Source organism: Antennarius striatus, chromosome 5 (assembly GCF_040054535.1).
Source record: "Antennarius striatus isolate MH-2024 chromosome 5, ASM4005453v1, whole genome shotgun sequence".
NCBI classification, from domain to species: domain Eukaryota; kingdom Metazoa; phylum Chordata; class Actinopteri; order Lophiiformes; family Antennariidae; genus Antennarius; species Antennarius striatus.
This window is the reverse complement of record NC_090780.1, coordinates 19,459,841-19,478,134: the sequence shown is the minus strand read 5'-3', so window position 1 is coordinate 19,478,134 and position 18,294 is coordinate 19,459,841. Positions and strand designations below refer to the sequence as shown.

The 18,294-nt window shown below is 39.8% G+C and overlaps 1 protein-coding gene and 2 non-coding genes across 3 annotated transcripts; 2 read left to right on the top strand and 1 right to left on the bottom strand.

The window, feature by feature from the left end:
- Positions 1-465: 465 nt before the first annotated feature.
- On the top strand, positions 466-11,470 carry LOC137595414 (inter-alpha-trypsin inhibitor heavy chain H3-like). The gene is made up of 23 exons (XM_068315504.1): positions 466-663; positions 2,746-2,781; positions 2,902-2,925; positions 3,454-3,611; positions 3,692-3,796; positions 3,868-4,030; positions 4,202-4,312; positions 4,426-4,554; positions 5,363-5,479; positions 5,561-5,729; positions 6,113-6,238; positions 6,478-6,659; positions 6,768-6,953; positions 7,633-7,772; positions 7,885-8,045; positions 8,180-8,209; positions 8,310-8,354; positions 9,010-9,066; positions 9,266-9,379; positions 9,477-9,678; positions 10,056-10,231; positions 10,309-10,402; positions 10,512-11,470. The coding sequence occupies exons 1-23, from the start codon at positions 523-525 to the stop codon at positions 10,639-10,641; spliced, it is 2,796 nt and encodes a 931-aa protein (XP_068171605.1). The 5' UTR covers positions 466-522; the 3' UTR covers positions 10,642-11,470.
- trnar-acg (transfer RNA arginine (anticodon ACG)) lies at positions 1,798-1,870 on the bottom strand. Its single transcript has one exon. It is a non-coding gene; the product is annotated as a tRNA-Arg (tRNA).
- An 892-nt stretch (positions 11,471-12,362) lies between the features above and the next one.
- On the top strand, positions 12,363-12,435 carry trnar-acg (transfer RNA arginine (anticodon ACG)). The gene has a single exon. It is a non-coding gene; the product is annotated as a tRNA-Arg (tRNA).
- Positions 12,436-18,294: the final 5,859 nt, after the last annotated feature.

The window sequence follows — 18,294 nt, the reverse complement described above, 5'->3', positions numbered from 1 at the left end:
ACACACACACACATACACACACACACAGGGCCTCTAAGCATACAGATGTGAGGTTAAAGTGACATAAAGCTCATTCATGGTGCACTCCCAATGAGCTACTTGGAAAGGAGGTCTTACTCAAGGGCACCTCAGCAGTGCTCGGAAGGTGAACTGGTACCTCTCCACTGCCAGTTCATACTGAAATTTTTTGGCCTAAATGGGCCTTGAACCGGCCACCCTCTGGTCTAAAACCTTATATAACCTTAAAGCATACAGTTGCATGACATAAATACACACACATGCACAGACACACATGCATAAGTACAATTTGAGGTGGGCAAGTTGGGACTAGCTGGAAATAATGCCCCCTCCCAGGCTAGAGTACCAGTTTACAGGAAAACACGCACACTGGCTCACACAAACATGACACAACAGTTGGACAGAGTCCCTCCTCCTGCGCACATAGCGGAGGCGGAGTATAACTCTTTTGAGAAGATTGGATTCCCACATGCCTCGAATTCCCTCTACTCTTGTTTTCAACCAATGCTGCAGGAGGGACACTTCAGTTTCCCAGGCATGGCAGCAGCGCTGAGAGTCATGCTGCTGTGGATATGCATCTGCATCTGGCTTCAAGCTCAGGTCCAAGGAGCTCTGGTCGTTTCCAACAGAGATGCTCTCACACAGGTATTTAAAAACCTCATTTTGTCGTGGGCAATTAGGAAGTACGCACTTCCCAACTGCAGCAAGAAGGGAAAGGTTATCCATGTGGTTGGGATCCTCAGTGAATGCCGTCACCTTATTCTTCCAGGATCTGGCTGAAATATCCCACAGGACTCTTTAATATTCTATGTTTAGCTGTGCAGAGCATTCTTTGCAGGCCCTCATGGTCCCGTCCAGTGCTAATTCCATGCCAAGAAGTGATGTTCCCAGTTTAAATGCTCTTGATGGTGCGCACTACAATTTCCTGTTTTCCAGGGGAAATTGCTGAGTAATTCCTGCAAACAAATGTAATTATTTTATAAACTGAGCCGACATTTCATCAATGATCAGGCTCCACAGTGAGTGTTCATCTTCCCCATAAAAGAAAACCTTCTATGCATAAAGGATGGGATGTGACTGCTGTGTGACAGTAGCAACTGTTTTTCTGTGAAAAAAAAAAGTAAATGAAAGAAAGTTTGTTTAGAGCATAAATACCAAAGGTGGACAGAGAAACAGAAACAGACCACTGAATGTGTTTAATCTTGGATCACAGTGATGGTTGAATGGTTTTTTAAAGTTGTTAAAAACAGACTACAATGTTATAGCTTGCATTTCTCAGCCTATATTAATGTTAAGATGTATGATATCTCTTTCTATTTGTAGGAAGTGATTACAAGATTACCTTCATTTACAAAGAGAAAAAGATTATCAACATGCTAAGAGCAGTAGATGGGTGTTGAGATGGGACTCAATCTGAAGTCTTCTGATGCAAATCCAAACTAAGTTTCAATTCGTCATTTGTACCTTGAAGGAACACAATTAACTCAATGTACCAGCAAAACCAAATTAAATAATTCAAGCCGTGCAGCGATCATTTACTTATTTCTCTCCTTTCCTTTTTTCATTTTACCTCAAAGCATTTTCTTTTGAGATCAAGTCTAACCTTCAGGACATCATCTGATTTCTTGAAGATATACAGATCTTCTTTCTGACCATCTTGTAGGTTCTTTTTTTTTTCTTTTTACTTCATTGATCACCTAGAGCACATTGAGGTCAGTATTTTGATGGTATGTAGTCCAAGAACCAGACAAAAAGTAGCAAACCCACAAAGGAAGCACACGAGCCAGCCAGGAGTTGAACCTAGAATCTTCTGATCCGTAGTCAGACGCGTTATCCATTGCGCCACTGGCCCTCGGCTGCAAAGATAACTCCTATAAAATTATTGAAAAATACTCTTTTTATTCTCTTGATTTGTTTATTCTCTTGATTTGTTTTTCACACTGATTATGGTATTAAATTTCTCTGTTGGTGCAGATATATCACAATAATATTGTTGGACATCAAATTTTGGACAGATCACAATTCCACAGTTAAAGGAAGTGTAGTTCTGACTGGAGGTAGCAGTAGCCTTGTATTCCTCCTCTTCTCTTATAGTCTCCCACCCGCCCATGGCCTGTTATTTCAGATGTCATAATGCACACCTTCATTTGTTACACCTGGTGGGGATTCAGTGTGAAAAGCATCGTTCACCACAACAGCATGCCAGATTTAATGATACTCACCCTGCCTGCTGGCTGCTGCATGTTTTTTCCTGTCATCTTGTTTTTGTACAACCTTTTTATCTTATTATTCCAGAGCTGAAGGAAATTAAATATATGAAAGACCATCACATTGATTATTGACAGATTAACCCATATGTTAATTTACACAACAAAAGAGGTCATCTTAATAACTGTACAGTCCCAGTCATGATTTTTTGTTTGTGCAGCCATTGTTGGATATATTCCTCTGTGCTTCATTGTTGATCACACACACATAAAGAATATTGATTAGCTGCACTATTAAACTACACTAATGTGCATTTCAAAGACACACACACACACACACAAATATGTCAGCTGTGTTCTTGCTAGCAAAGTCTGCAAGATTTAACAAAGGTGACAAGAGGTATCAGAAAAAAATATGCATCATCAGTATAAAAAGATTTGAAAGGAAATCTGAACTGCAGTAATGGACATCATTTCCTCATTATGGATTTTCCAAATAAATACTATGATTTGTTTGCAGGAGACCAGGAACGCCGTGACAAACAGGTCACTGAAGGTACGCATCATTCACTTTCCATTCTGTGACTATTTTTTCTTACATCCTGTTTCCAAATACAAGAAAAACAATTTCTACTGTGATAATAAATGCATATTTCTGTCTCTTTTTCTTTCGCAGAAAAGAAGCACAAGCTCTGCAAACGTAAGGAAAAAGATTTTGTTGACCTGAAATTCTTTAAAGGAGGTTTGATCATGGTTCATTTCAGGATCAAGAGGACTGGTAACTATCTCACAATAGCAGTATTGTTTCTCTTTGCAAAATGTGACTTCATTGCTTCCAGATGGCACCGTTCGCTCTTTCTTCCCTGATGTCCACTGGCATGCATATTATTTTCTCTGGCTTTATTGGATACAATAAACAGGAAGTACAATGGAAGTCATTTGTCCATCTGCAGTTTATTCCCCTCTACTGCCAGTATGACAACCATCAAAATTTCATCCTAGCCAATATTGTGTTTACAGAGCAGAGACCTCTCACTTAGGGGCATTCCTCAGACGTGGGACCCAGAATTCAGTCGAGAGACAGCAGGCTGCCAGTCCTACAAGGCCTCTATTCTTGTTCTGTTACTACTTTATGATTACTGCTATGTTTTCTTGGTACTCAAGCCCTAAAGAAAAGCATTTTATTCAACAAAATTGCAGCTTTCTCTCTCTCTGCCTTTCCTTGCAGATGGTTGAAGTGTACAGCGTGAAAGTGGACTGCACAGTGACGTATCGTTTCGCCAAAACGGTCATAACCTCCAAGGCTCTGAACAAAGCAAATACATCCCAGGAAATCTTCTTTGAAGTGGATCTGCCCAAGACTGCATTTATCAGTAACTTCACGATGTCAGTCAGAACTCACCTTGTCTTTCTCCACATCATAACCTTGTCTTTCCATGTGTCAAGCATGTCTTTGTGTCTCATAGGGTAATTGCGGGTCAGGCGTACGCCGGGCAGGTGAAGGGGAAAGAGAAAGCCAAGAAAGACTATGAGAAGGCTGTTTCCTCTGGACAAACTGCTGGATTGGTCAAGTATGCTGGATTGAAAAATGTTGAAGGTGTGGTGGTGATGAGAGCGTTACAGTACCTGTCCTTCTTTACAGGGCATCCGGAAGAACGATGGAGAAGTTTTCTGTGTCTGTTAACATTGAAGCCAAGGGTAGCGTGACTTTCATTCTGACCTACGAGGAGCTCCTTAAGAGGAAAAAGGGCCATTATGAGATTCTGACAAGAATAAAACCTGAACAGCCTGTGCAGGATTTTGAGGTTGGATATACTCCTCTTTTTTATTTTTGTTAATAGTGAACTTTTGATCAGGATGAAGCTCAAAACTCGGTAGCATTACAGGTGATAAATAGTATTCTGTGTTGCAATGATTTATGATCTGATCTGCCGTGGTGAAGTCATGTGCATATATGCATGTGTGTTTGGATGCAGATTGTTGCAGACATCTACGAGCCCCAAGGCATTGCTTTTATTGAAGCCACAGCGACTTTCCTCACCAATGAGCTGCTCTCCCTGGTGGAGAAAACTGTCACAGACACAAAGGTGTAGGGTTTGACAGAGTACTCTCCTACTCTTTCAAGACTGATAAGAACTTCAGGATTACTTTTTTGAAGTGTCCTGTAACATCACTTGAATGTAATCCATTTGTTTTTCAGGCACACATCTCTTTCTCACCAACTTTGGAGCAACAGAGAAAATGTCCAGGATGTGAATCCACCATTATCGATGGAGATTTCATCATTAAGTACGATGTGAAGCGAAAAGAGACCCTGGGCGAAGTTCAGGTCAGTGAATCACAACCTTCACCTATAACCAGACGATATGTTCACTTCTGTAACATCCTCTGTACACATTGATATTTTCACGATACTTGTAAATATAGTTTACAAAACGGTATTGGGAAATGAAATATGGTGTTGAGTGGCATCAAGCATGTCCTTGGTAACCTAGAGATGGAGCTGATCTCCAAGCTCATACAGCTTCTACTCTTTCCTTGACGCAGTTATGTTGTTATGTATGTTGTAAGCAGTGCTCAAAGCCTCAGTTATCTATCATGGAATTATTTACACCATTTTCCACACTATACTGTACAGCGCACATAAAAGCCTTTACTTTTCTAAAAAAATTTATAATCCAATGTGCCTTGTATATGAAAAAAGTTTTAACATAGGCCATTCATTGAAGATGAGTTCTCAGATGCGTTTTATAATCCAGTGCGCCTTATGTTTTGTTTTTGTTTTTGTTGTTGTGTGTTTGTTTGTTTTTTAAATAGACCATTCATCAAAGGTGCGCCTTATAATCCAGTGCACTTTAAAGTACGGAAAATACTGTAAATGCTTCAATTGCAAAAATAAATCCAAAATGGGCATCCAAATAAAGAAAACACTATTTTCTTCAGCTGATAGTATAGATGACCAAACTCAAATTGGCTCTTTGATAAACAGCTTACAGCCTTTTAGAATGAACTTTAAACTGAACAGCGGTCATGGTTTGTCTCGAACGGCGCTTGTTCTTTTTGTGTTTTGAGAGCCTGCAAACCAGTGACCTTTCATCTATGTCCATTAGTCATACGGTATATGTGTTTCCATTCAGATTGTGAATGGGTATTTTGTGCACTTCTTTGCACCACCGGACCTACCCAGAATCCCAAAGAATGTCGTGTTTGTGATTGACAGAAGTGGATCAATGTCAGGAACAAAGATGGCACAGGTAAGAGATTTTGTCTGTAGGCCAGTGTCAACTGTGTCCATCACTTTCCATCTTCGTATGTGAATCTCAAACCTTTTACAGACCCGTGAAGCACTAAAAGCCATTCTGAAAGACCTGCATCAGGAAGACCACTTTGCTCTTGTTATATTTGATGACGAAATTGTAACCTGGAGGAACTCTCTTGTCAAAGCAACAGAGAAAAATGTATCTCAAGCCATTTCCTATGTCAGGACAATAAGAGACAATGGAGGTGAGAGGAAAACAAGTGCTACCAATTTGGTTTTTTTTGTCAAATGTTATATTCAGCTGCCATCATGAACATGCCTTTGTAAGGACCCAAACAAGTCATTGTCCTTGTCAAGAAATCAAAAACCTGCATGAAAATCGTTTTCTTCACGCAGGTTTTGATATAGGTAGAGTTTTAGAGGTTTGGGCAGAAGCAGGCTCGCATTTTCAACCTCCTTCCCTTTATCCCAAACTAAGTTAATAACCTAGCGGCTGTATCAATATATTTTACTGGACTCATAGTGTTCAAAACAAAATGAGGGCTGAACTCTTGCTCTGTGGAGCACACTGTTGATGTTATGTCTCATGATTATTACAAATATTGTATTTTCTACTATTGCCTCTCAGCTACTGATATTAATGGTGCTGTATTGAGGGGAGTAAGAATGCTGGTGAAAGAAAGAAAAAATGGCAGCCTTCCAGAGAGGAGTGCAGATATGATTATTTTACTGACTGATGGAATGCCAAACCAAGGTGGGTCATTGAAATTTGCAAGATTGTTATTAATTGTATTCATGAAGTAGTCCTTTCAGGTTTCTTTTTGACACAGTTAAGAAAAATGATGTATGTTTTGGAATCTGTCAGTGTGTCAGTATTAGTGAATGCAAAAATGTAATACAATCTAATTAATTAATGAATTCATGTAAAGGTTTTATAACCTTTTGAATAATGTTGGTATTTGTGTTCAGTAACTTTCAAATTTAAAATTAAAGGTGAGTCGAATGTTAAGACAATCCAGGAGAATGTGCGATCGGCTGTCGGAGGGAAGATGTCAGTGTTCTGTCTTGGATTTGGAAATGATGTGGATTACTCCTTCCTGGATGTGATGAGTAAGCAAAACAAAGGACTGGCCCGCAGGATTTTTGTGGGTTCAGATGCATCACTTCAGCTTCAGGTAGATCAGAAAATAATACCTATTCAAATCTGGTATATATTTTTCCTTTAACCTCAAGGGACATTTGGGGAGATTAATATTACATGATTTGGAGTGTCTTTGTTCAAGGGTTTCTATGATGAGGTGTCCAGCCCTCTACTCTTGGAGGTGGACCTGCGTTATCCTGACAACGCAGTGGACTTCTTGACCAAAAACCAGTACACCCAGTTGTTTAATGGCTCTGAGATAGTGGTGGCGGGCCAAGTGACAAACAACGACCCTGAACACTTCTTGGTGGAAGTGTTTGCCAAAGGGGTGAGAAATGGACATTAGTGGCTAATCACAGTTATCTATAACACTTTATGTACTAGAACCCTTCATCACAGTACAGTAAACAATATACAAGCTCATATTTTCCTCTTGAAGGTCTCATAAGTCCATGAACTGTCCATCTTTCCCAAAGTTTTGAACAATGGGCTTTTTGGACTTCTATAATATTACCACTCTCTCGACCGTTGACATTGGGTGTTCTTTTTCCTGTAGCTCGGACACACCATGACTATGGAGCTTAAATCTGATTGGTTGTTGATCAAAGGTCATGCCAATCAAAACAAACTAAAGATAATGATTGACATCTATGCTGCCAAATATCATTCACGAAACATAAACTCTGTCCTTTTAGACAATAAGGATTTTAATTAATGTGAACAATTCATTTTTGAACATCTTGAATGGTGTTTATACATGTTTAAATATGCCTTTTAAACATCTTAACTGCTCATATCCTGACATTAAAATGAACTACACATTCTGATACAAAAAATAATATGACTGGCATAACTTTAGTAGGTCAGCTTTGTCATTGTGAGCATGCTAGCTTATTTATGTCATCAAGATTAGTTCCGACTCACAGAGCTATTAAGTACTGTAGTGTTGTTTTGAAATAATACCTCTGTTATTAATGCATGTAATTTAACCTGTCCTCTTCCTTTAGCCTGAAAAGGACTTTGAGGTACAAGGAAAGGCTCACGTAATGAACATGGATGTCACCTTTCCAGAAAAGAATTACATCTTTGGTGATTTCTCAGAGCGTCTGTGGGCCTACCTCACTATCCAACAACTACTGGAGAACAGGTCTGGTCACCTGACCTGTGTCTTTCAGCTTTACAACACATCTTGTTCATGGTGGGGCTGTATGTCATTACAGAACGGATAACCAGCTCCTATTTATTTTTGACTCATTTAGTGATGTTGGCACTCAGGAAGAGAAAGACGCCAGGACAGCCAAGGCCCTGGACATGTCCCTGCGTTACAGCTTCGTCACCCCCGTCACCTCCATGGTGGTCACAAAACCTGAAACTGAGGAGGGATCAGGCAGCCCTCTCATCGCAGATAAACTGACTGAAGGTACAAGAATGGAAATCCAGAAGTGTTTGCTAATAAAGCCCAGGATTCATTACTGTATAACACATTGTTTTCAGAAACACCAGTGTGTGAACAGTATTCATCACAGACCAGCTAACCTCTGCTTTGTTTCTCAGACCAGCGACAGAAAGCTGAGAAGCAAGGCGGTACGACAAACTCTTTTAACTCATGAAAAATTCAGATTTTTTTTTGGAGGGGGGTGGGGTGGCTAAACAACCTGAAAAATTTCCTTATTCATCATCACAGGTATCTCCAGAGCCGGTGCTCCCCGTGCACAATCCAAATTGCATAGTAAGCTTTTTTTCATATTAAAATACTTTTATTACTGTATATATTTTGGTTGTTTTACGTATTTTTCTTTTTATTGAGGCCATACTCACCAAACTAAAGGATTAATTTTCTGCAATTACAACAATAAAGAAATGGGTTCATCAGGCACATTGTCGTCTGAGGGTTATTTTGTTACCAGTTAATTGATTTTTTTAGCAGTTCTAAGAACAGAAAATGATTAATCCCAAATTCCTAAACTGAGCGTAAACAAGAATCCATTCATTTCAAATTTTAGTTGTATGTTGTCGGATAATTAGAAATATTTGGAGCCATCAGTTAACCAACCAGCCAACCAGTTAACTGGTTTCCTGTCTGATTCATGACAGACATATTTTAAGTCACAGCTGAGGACCCATCTCTTCTTATTGGTTTTTAATTCAAAGTGTCATAAACATTTTGATTTTATCCTCTATTGAACTACATTTCTTTCATACATTGATCGTATTTTTTATTTTTTTCATTGCAATATTAAAATTTTCCTTAATTCTAAATTGTACACTTACATATTTTATTTGGTATATTAAGTACGTTCAACACTGACTAAGTTTTGTTCGTTTTAAAATGTGCCATATGAATACATGTTGACTTGACTTAACTTCATGTATTCTTTCGTTAGGTGTGTCACGAGGTTCCCCGAAGCAAAGGGCTCCCATGTTCAAAAGTGTAGCAGACGGTAAAGCTTTTTATTAATTGTTAATTAAACTGTTACACAACCGTCTCGCAGTTGCACTGTAATTGTTTATGAAACTTCTATCTCAATCTTCTACTTTTAATTTTTATCAGTTTCTTGCACACTATGTTATTTTTATATTTGTACTTTGCCAGTACGTATGTTTCCTCCCTAACTTGATGTTGCGTTGATGCATCCTCAGTGGACGGAGATCCTCATTTCATCATAGAGCTGCCAGAAAGACACGACGCTCTGTGTTTCAACATCAATGATGAACCTGGAACCATTTTCAATCTGGTCAGAGACCCAAAATCAGGTCAGCCTCATTCCTACTCACTCAATCAGAACGCACAACTTCTTTTGTATGAAATATTTAAGTAGAAAAGACAAACTCAAAGCTGTCATATTTTCAGGATTTGTGGTCAATGGCCAAATTATCGGCAAGGAAAAAATTCATCCAGATGCTAAGGTCAACACTTATTTCGGCCGTTTTGGGATCAGCCACAAAAAGCTGGGGCTGAGGCTGGAGGTCAGCACTCAGGAAATCACTGTCTTTCATGATGGCAAGAACGTCAATCTGCTGTGGTCAGACATTACGTCTATTAAAGAGACAAAGTAAGTAACAGGTTTTTAATATATTAAATTAAGCTTTGGGTAACACCACATATTTTAGTAATGAAAGATTTTATTATTTTGGTAGCGTTTGTTTAGAAAATCAAATAAATGCACCGTATACCCAAAATAAGCCAAAGAGTTATTTGAGTAAAAGGTTAAACAAATAGATTCAGTAAATACCTACAAAATCTAAAATAAAAACCAAGTTTAAAGTTAAACTATACCTGAATTACACTAAAAAAAACAGAGCACACACATCCGTGATGAAGCCTCAAAATCTATTTTAATAACATTTTACCCCAAATCCAAATTTCAGTAATGAGCCTAACTCAGGAAATTTCAGATAAATGATCATAATTTCTTTGCCTCTCCTCCAGCCTGGAATTAACGCTGGCTAGAAACTGCAGCCTGACAGTGACACTGAGACACTCCGTTAAATTTGAGGTCATTAGACACACAAAGGTTTGGAAGAAACACCAGATCCATCAGGACTACCTGGGATTCTACACCCTGGACAGCCACCATCTGTCTGCTTCAGTTCATGGTTTGCTCGGTAGGGAACCGGAACAGGTTTCATATCATGATACGTTGATCATTTACAGCGATATGAAGTGAGCTGCTTCCCTCCAGGTCAGTTCTACCATGGGGTTGAGTTTGAGGTAACGGATCAGAAGGACTTGAATGCCGTGATGTATGTGAAGCAACAGACTCTCAATGTGACCAGGTGTGCATGACACATGACGTTTAGACAGACACACGATGGTTGATGCTGCATGAAGTTTTTCTTTGCACATGCACACCTGAACGCTGTCTTTTCTTTCCTCTATTTCCAGACAATGGCAGAAGGACTTCAGCAGAAATGTGACAGACGGGGAAAATACTCAGTGCTGGTTTGTCAGTAATAATGGAACAGGTCTGATCGATGGGAGAGCCTCAGACTACATTGTGTCAGGGCTTTTCTAGACCGACTTTTTACTTGTGAACATATAAAAGTTACATTGCACTGGGGCCACGGCATTGTATGAGAATATTTTAAGGTGAAAGACAATTAAAATATATATCAACCTATATACAAAAGATATATAAATACAGAAACAACCGTAAAGATTACATTTGTTTTTTTAGATAACTCTATGCAGTCTGTGAAAGTTGGAACACAAGGTAAAGTGTGTGCATTTACTGACGATATGAATAACTTTTAATGCTTTAACATATTTCATTTTTCATATTTTACACAATATAATGATTTTCTTGCACTAAAATCACATAAATGTATGCTGTAAAAAAAAAAAAATTCCTTCCTGTCGGTGCAGGAACGGTACTGGATAAACGTGTGCAAAACCTGATGATAAATCCCTGAGCAGAATGATCTTTGGTCAGATGGATTGAGTTTGATTCGATGTTCAGTAATTATTCACTAAAGACAGCATAACTCATTGTTAAATATCACATATAGGCCTTTTCAAACTTTCAACTGTAGACATTCACTGTAAATCACATGAAAACTCTTGTAGTACACAATTAAAAAGCCTTAAAACACAAATTCCACAGCCTTCTGTAGGAGTTTTTATGTCTATATGGATCCCCTTCTAAAGAGAAACTGAGGTAAATTCAACTTGTGTTCGGTCAGCCCTTCTATTCTTGCATTTTTTGATAGTCATTCACTGTGTTTGCCATAGTCAGAGGCTTACATAAAGTTAAGCTGAACCCATACTTAATGTGTTCCTGTATTCATATTTTACACTTCGTAAAATCTATTTTATTTAATAAAACATTATCACACTGGAGCCTACATGATTGTCACTGATTTTCTTCTCTCTCATTCAAAAATGAATTGATGGTGTGTACATGAAATAAGTCTCACAAAAAGGTAGAAAAAAATTCTCCTAAAATGTGCACTTGATTAAATAAATCTCACCCAACTACCACAACTAAAGACATTTATCATGGACATACAACAAGCTATGGAATACCTGAGATAAATATCACCATCCTGTGGACATGCCTCTTTTAATTTTTAAATTTGAAATAAAGTAGAGTATATATATATTGTAAAGAACTTCAAATCACTGGCTGAAATGTAGTCACAGGGGTTCCTTACCTTAAAAAACCAAAATAAAAACTTGGAGTGGAGTTGAAGTAGATGGTAAATTGTTCAGTTTGGTGGCCACCAGGGGGCGGCAGTGCGTCTTTACGTTTTATCACACCATTAAAGAAGATGCTTCTCTCGAAAGCATACGAGGGGCCATACAAAGGGGACTTCTGTGTTTTGACAGAATATTTTAGTTTTTCATTTAACTTTTATTAATGTTTGAACATTCCAGGAACACTAGCAGACTTGTTTGGGAACTGTACCTCGGGTAAGGTTACTCAGCTCGGAGGCAAACATCCCAAGATAAAAACGTCACACTGAAGCTATTTTATCCCAATTTAGATTCTAACTACTGGGAACGAATGTTGAAGTGTAATATAACATTGCAATTTCGGTAATACGGTCATAACTAACTTGCATCTCCTGTAAATCCAACTTAGACTTATTTAAGCGTCTAAATGCTTAGTTAATTTTTTTTTTTTTTTGTGACATGTTATGGCAGGTGCTCACTGGACCAACCTTTTCTTCAAACAGGTTGGAGAACAAATTTCCTGATGGATCAGTATATGTCAGGAAGGATGGGTGGACATGCGGGCCAGTGGCGCAATGGATAACGCGTCTGACTACGGATCAGAAGATTCTAGGTTCGACTCCTGGCTGGCTCGTCCTCTTTTTGGACAGCAGCAGATGAACGAAAAGATCAACAAGCATGTGACTGAAAGACCAGCTGGAACAAATAAGGAAGGTCAAACCCGATGTGATCCCCATGGTAGTCGCGCCACCGGCATCTGGACCCCAAAACTGGAAGAGTGTCCCCAGCAGCCCCCGGAACAGGCCAGATTTACCCCCATCCTTATTACCCACCAGTTAATAGGAACTAAGAGGGAAACATTTTATACCCCTAATTTGAAAGCACATTTTTGTGAGTGCTGTTGCCCCTTTTTAGTTAGTATATTTTTTGTGTAGTAGTATGAGTGTGTGTGAACTATTTCTAACAACTCAGCGGCTCTAATCACGTGTGCTCTGTGTGTATACATCCAGGCCAAGCGTGTTGTCGGAAGTTCAGGAGTTGAGAGGAATTTTCTTAAGGGGATCCATGCAAAAGTGTTTGCCCTTGTGTGTCTGCATCTTTGTATGTGTTCTCATAGCTTGGCTGATTAGCACCAGATGTGGGGGGCTCATAGTGTCGGCAACAACTCCAGGGGCCCCCACTGAACCCCGATCAGCGCCGGGTGCACACAACGCTCGAACTGCTCCTTCAACACGTGTTATCTGCATTGTTCATCTCCCGGATCGTCACGTGGTGGTGAGGAACATCAGGGCTAAAAGAGCTAAAGAAAGTTTCAATAAGATCGTGGATGGCAGCCAGTCTATGCAGGTCTCCATTTTCTCCAGCAGAGGGCGCGATAGAGCTGCGGAATGTCTGCAGCGTCTCCACGTCGAGGTGCCATCCCACACTTGGGCCACTCTTGGTAATTTTTCTTTCCACAGATTACTCCAGTTCGGTTCATACTAAGGACAGAAACATTTCACGTTTGTATTTCTTATTTGCCGAGCTCATATTTTCTATACGAATACTTTATTTAGAGATATAATAGTAACTATTAAGATAATAACTAAAATAAAGTTACGAACAGTTCTCAAAAAACAAGCTTATTTTCAAACTAGACATATATATTTTATTTAATTCTTATTTTTTTATGGATGTATTATTTATCTTACAAAATAGCAGAATTTAGACCAAAAAAAAGTCATTGCAATCTTATGAAGTTTAATTTACGATCATACAAAAGGCACAAGAGCAGAAAATCTTCACACCCGAGAAATGACGATGCTGTCTTCATAAATGACTTCAAAAATAAGCAATAATAATCAAAATTAAGCAACAGATGACATGAATTGAAAGTAGCTTTATAATCAGTGTAAAATAAAGCCTGCTTATTACTATAATGTCACCATCTTCATTGCTCAGCGCTTTCACAGATTTTCTGTTTATAATTAGCAAAATAAATGCAGCAAAAACAAATAAATATCCAGGAATAACTTTTTTTTAACTTGTTTTTCTCAGAAAATAACTTTTCTCAAACCGCTGAGTGATGAGACCGGTTGTCTGAACGCTCAACTTTGGCATATTGCCTCTTCCATACACGGAATCCCACTGCATTGAACCCCTTCCTTCTTCCCTCACCTCCCAGGTCTCCCCCCCATCCCTTCCCCCCCATCACCTTTAGTCTCTCTACCTTTTGTCCCTGTTTGAATATTTCACATTGCTGCTGCTGCTGGTGCGTGATACAGCGGACTGAGCAATCATTGTGCCTTTGCAGTGTGGGTGCTGCGGTATGTAGCTCCCTGGCGTGTGGTGTGTCGTGACAGGCGTGCGGCCGCTGACGCCAGCCGGTCGCCTGCCTGTCTGTCTGTGCCGTTACACCTGACCGGCGGTGACATCGTTGTACCCACACAGGGAGGCACATACACACACCTCCACACACACACACACACACACACACACACACACACACACACACACACACACACACACACACACACACACACACACACACACACACACACACACTTAAAAACCTGATTCTGACCTAAATGATAAACTGTAGTTTATTTTTATTTATCAGTGATGCAATGGTGACTCTAAAAGAAACTAATGTTATAGATATAGATTAAAATGTCCAGAAAAAAACTAAATTCAAATTAGTATATACCTAAATGTAGATTAAATCATTTTGTGCAACCATTTCACAAAATAAATGTAAGTAAATTAAACATTTATGTTTTTCAGTGTGCACTGCAGCGCTGGAAAACATGCCCAAATTCACACCAAGGGTCATCCACCCCCCCGCCGCTGTAGCTGTTCCACTCATCCCCTTAATACAGGAAGTTGACATAGCACTTCTACGTTGTGCTGACTTTGTAAGTAAAGTTTTTGCCATCCTGTAAAATCTAGTTGGCAAATACAGTTTGTAAAACAACAAAAAGGAAAAATGTATTTTTATTGCAGCTGTTACATATCTGCAGCCGTTCCGAGAAATAGGCGATCAGAAATGATATTGCAGCATCCTGTGGCGTAATCCTTGGTATTCGATGTGTTCTCTCAGGCTGCCGAGGTGAAAAGTTGAACCTGGTGTTGACCTTCTCTTGAGAGAGGGCTTAGCTCTGAAGTCAGACGCAGGCCAAACGCACAGGGAGGATATTCTCAAGTTCCTTTCCCCAACCCCTCGCTTGTGCCGTCCCCCGTCCCCCCCATCCACCCTCCCTTCTCACACGGAAACAATTAGCATCTGCGATAAGTTGTTGTACATATTTCCATCATTTTATCTCATTGATTTTGTTTGTTTGGTTTTTTTTTTCCTTCGTGGCTTGAGCCTTGTGTCGTCTCGCCGCCGCATCGTTCACAATTACATCTCATCTCGGTGCGAGGACTCAGAGGGAGGCAGAAGGAGATGGAGACTGCGAGGGGCCTTATGTTTATCACGTCAGGGAATTGAATTCCAGATGGAGAGATAATGAGGAAAACAAGCAAACAATTATGCAAAAAATAGACAGAGCAGGAAAAAAAAAAGGGAGAGCAGACTGACAGACGGCAGGAATGATGTTCGGGGAAGTCTAGACAGGTTTTCATTTGTACTCCCCCGAGTTTGGGTTCATGTTGGTTTGCAGTGGTGGTAGAAAGCAAGAGAAAGTCAAAAGTGCTCGTTTGTGTCCTGCTGGTGTGCAAAAAGGTGAATATCTTCACAACCTCTTCAGTTAGAATTTGCATTCTCCCTCAAGAAGCCTGTTTAAACAAAGGACAGAAACATTGCAAGATTTGGTGTTGACATCTAACGTTGATATCAAGACTAAATCGTAGATGATCTTCGTCACAGAAGGGAAGCAAACTTGTGTTTGAGACTCTAGAATAAAATATATTTAGATGATCACGAAGAGGCGTTCAAGTGTTCTACTTGCCATCGTTTCTTCGCCCTGTGACAGATGGAGAACTTGAATCACTGCGTAGGAGTTATGTCTTTTCACACATCATGTTAAAGGATGACTTGCTAATCCACATTCTAATCTGTCAACACAACATGAGCCAGAATTTCTAGTTTCTCTTGGAGTCCACTGGAGCGGGAAAATACAGCGACTGCAGATACAAGCCCGACGGTAGATGTTGAGTCGCGCCGCGCTCCGTTCTCCATCTGTTTTAGTTTCAGAGCGGTTGTGATAACCTCAGCCTGACCCCTGATTGGGCTAATCTCACCCTCATCTTTTGTTGCTGGTCAGCTGACAGAATGCTAAGGTACTATTGGTGGGTTCGCCACTGAGGAAGAAGAATTTGTTTAGCATTGTGTTGGGGCAACAGCTAGCCAGCGAGAAGTTTAGTCTACTGTCTAAATCACAGCAAAGCTTCAAAACAGAAACAGAAGGAATGTTTATGGTGAGAATTCAAAGAGGCAAACATGCTGGCTTTCCCAGGGAGCAGCCAATCAGATGTCGTTCCACTGATTTCTGAGCTCACATCCTCCGGTGGATGTCAGCAAATACCAATATCTGCTATTGTAAATATATATTCATCATGGGGATGTACATTGTGCATTTATTTGCGATCCTAATAGCAATAATTTGCAGATTTTTATTGCAGATACTAATAAGATAACAGATCGTTTCATATTTTTGTATTTTAGAAGAAGCGTCTGACTAAACTTCACCTTCTGATAAAGGGAGGAGGAAGGGAAACAAGATCTAAGGAGGTAAAAATTCAGCAACACTTGTTGATATCAGTAAAATTAGTGTTTCAGCTTGTGGCCTTCATCAGTTCATCCATGAGCTGAAACATAAAAATATGTATCTGAAACGGGAGATCCTGAATATTTCATGCTGGTTGTGTTTAAGGATGCTCCAATCAAGATTTTTCAGTCTGACCGCTGACGGCTGGAAGCAGTTTGAGCCATGCTAACCATTAATAACTGATTATTACAAATAGCTGAGTCAGTTTTATATAATATTACTTTAACATTACATTATTATTTAGTATAATAAATATACAATTTGAATACTGAGGAAATAAAATATATTGAAACATATTTTGCAGCTTTTGGAGGAAAATGAAAAATAAAGATATGAGTGAACAGAATGAAAAAAAAATTGACTTGACAGAATTCGGTAACTGTCGCTGTCTGGATTGGTAAAACTTAAACTATATAACCTCCAAACTGTATTACGGAGAAATACTTTTGAAATTTATGTCCTGCACCTAATTTTTAATTATAGATTGTTGTGAACAGAAACATCTTGTCCAGTCTGAGTCGTCCGCCGGCGACAGCAGCTGCAGTGACAGCATGGGATGAGCCAGAAACATTTGTGTCGTCCTCTTGTCGAGCCCTGCAGCGTACCAAAGCAATATAACGACAAATACTTTAAAACGAGCATCATCCAGGGACGATCGATGGGTGATCGATCAGATGGATGTGTTTAGAACTCTAGACTTCTTCCGTCCTGTCTGAACCTTGGCTTGAATGGAAACTATGAATAGTGTCGACACCCTGGAACAACGTGTTTGGCTCTCTGGGCTGTATTGTGCTGCTCTAACAAGGTACATGAGTTTGGCATGAGCGTGATATGAGTCATGGCGACCATAACAGCGTAGATTGTTCTTTTTCCTGTAGTTTTTATGGGCGGATGCAAGCAGCCACCTACAGCAGTTCACGATGGAGATAGATGCTGTTCTGTTAAAGCAATTTGACTTTGTTTTATTAAATCTCTACGTCCATAGTAGTTCTCTGCACTGGCTCTTAGCCATGAATATAAATGTACAAAATATGGAGCTTCCTGTTTTATAACTCAGTTTTTGTCTCCAGTTTAAAGCAGAGAAAATAAAAGCAAAGTGAAGAAACAATCCCATAAAATGAAGTTATTGCCGCTGCAGTACTTCTTCTTCCAGGTAGCGATAGCTGCACCTGGTGGTCCGGTTGGAGGGCTTTAGTTCAGTTTAGATTAGATCAGAAGACCTCTCTGTTTGTTTGTTTTGATTTGGGAAGGGCAAGACTCCTGATGGATACCCCCCCTACCCCCCAACCAACACCCCTCCTCGAACAACCACCAATCTGCTATCCCTTCCCAGGATTCACCCTCAGGGCACGGTCGACTGGAGCCCCCCTGACCTCTGTGTCACCTCTTCCTAAAAACCACGTTAGCCAAGAGATTCTGTAAGTAAAAGCAAAAAAAAAAAAAAAAAAGAAAAGAAAATGAGGGAAGACTCTGCTGTGTCTTTGCTCTCCAAGCACCAAATCACAACCAGACTCGCTCATCCAGGGGTGTAGGTGATGCCACCCACGCAACCAGCCCCTCCAGCCCCTGGTCAGCTTGAGATGAAGTTCCTCCCAGCGGGTCGACCACGCTTTCATCTGCTTGTGGTTCTGACGTTCAGATCCAGAATGACTGCAGGACCGGCGTGTGAGGGTGCTGGGATTGAAAACATTTCTCGTGTTTGTGCCATGAGAAACACTTTTTCTTTTTTTTTTTAGGTGTAAAAT

What these genes read in the sequence shown, in the direction of transcription:
- LOC137595414 (XM_068315504.1), top strand. Translation starts at nt 523, where the DNA reads ATGCTGCAGGAGGGACACTTCAGTTTCCCAGGCATGGCAGCAGCGCTG. An exon ending in AGCCTGTGCAGGATTTTGAG is followed by an intron (nt 4,031 to 4,201) that starts GTTGGATATACT and finishes GTTTGGATGCAG; the next exon opens with ATTGTTGCAGACATCTACGA. An exon ending in TGGAAGTGTTTGCCAAAGGG is followed by an intron (nt 6,954 to 7,632) that starts GTGAGAAATGGA and finishes CTCTTCCTTTAG; the next exon opens with CCTGAAAAGGACTTTGAGGT.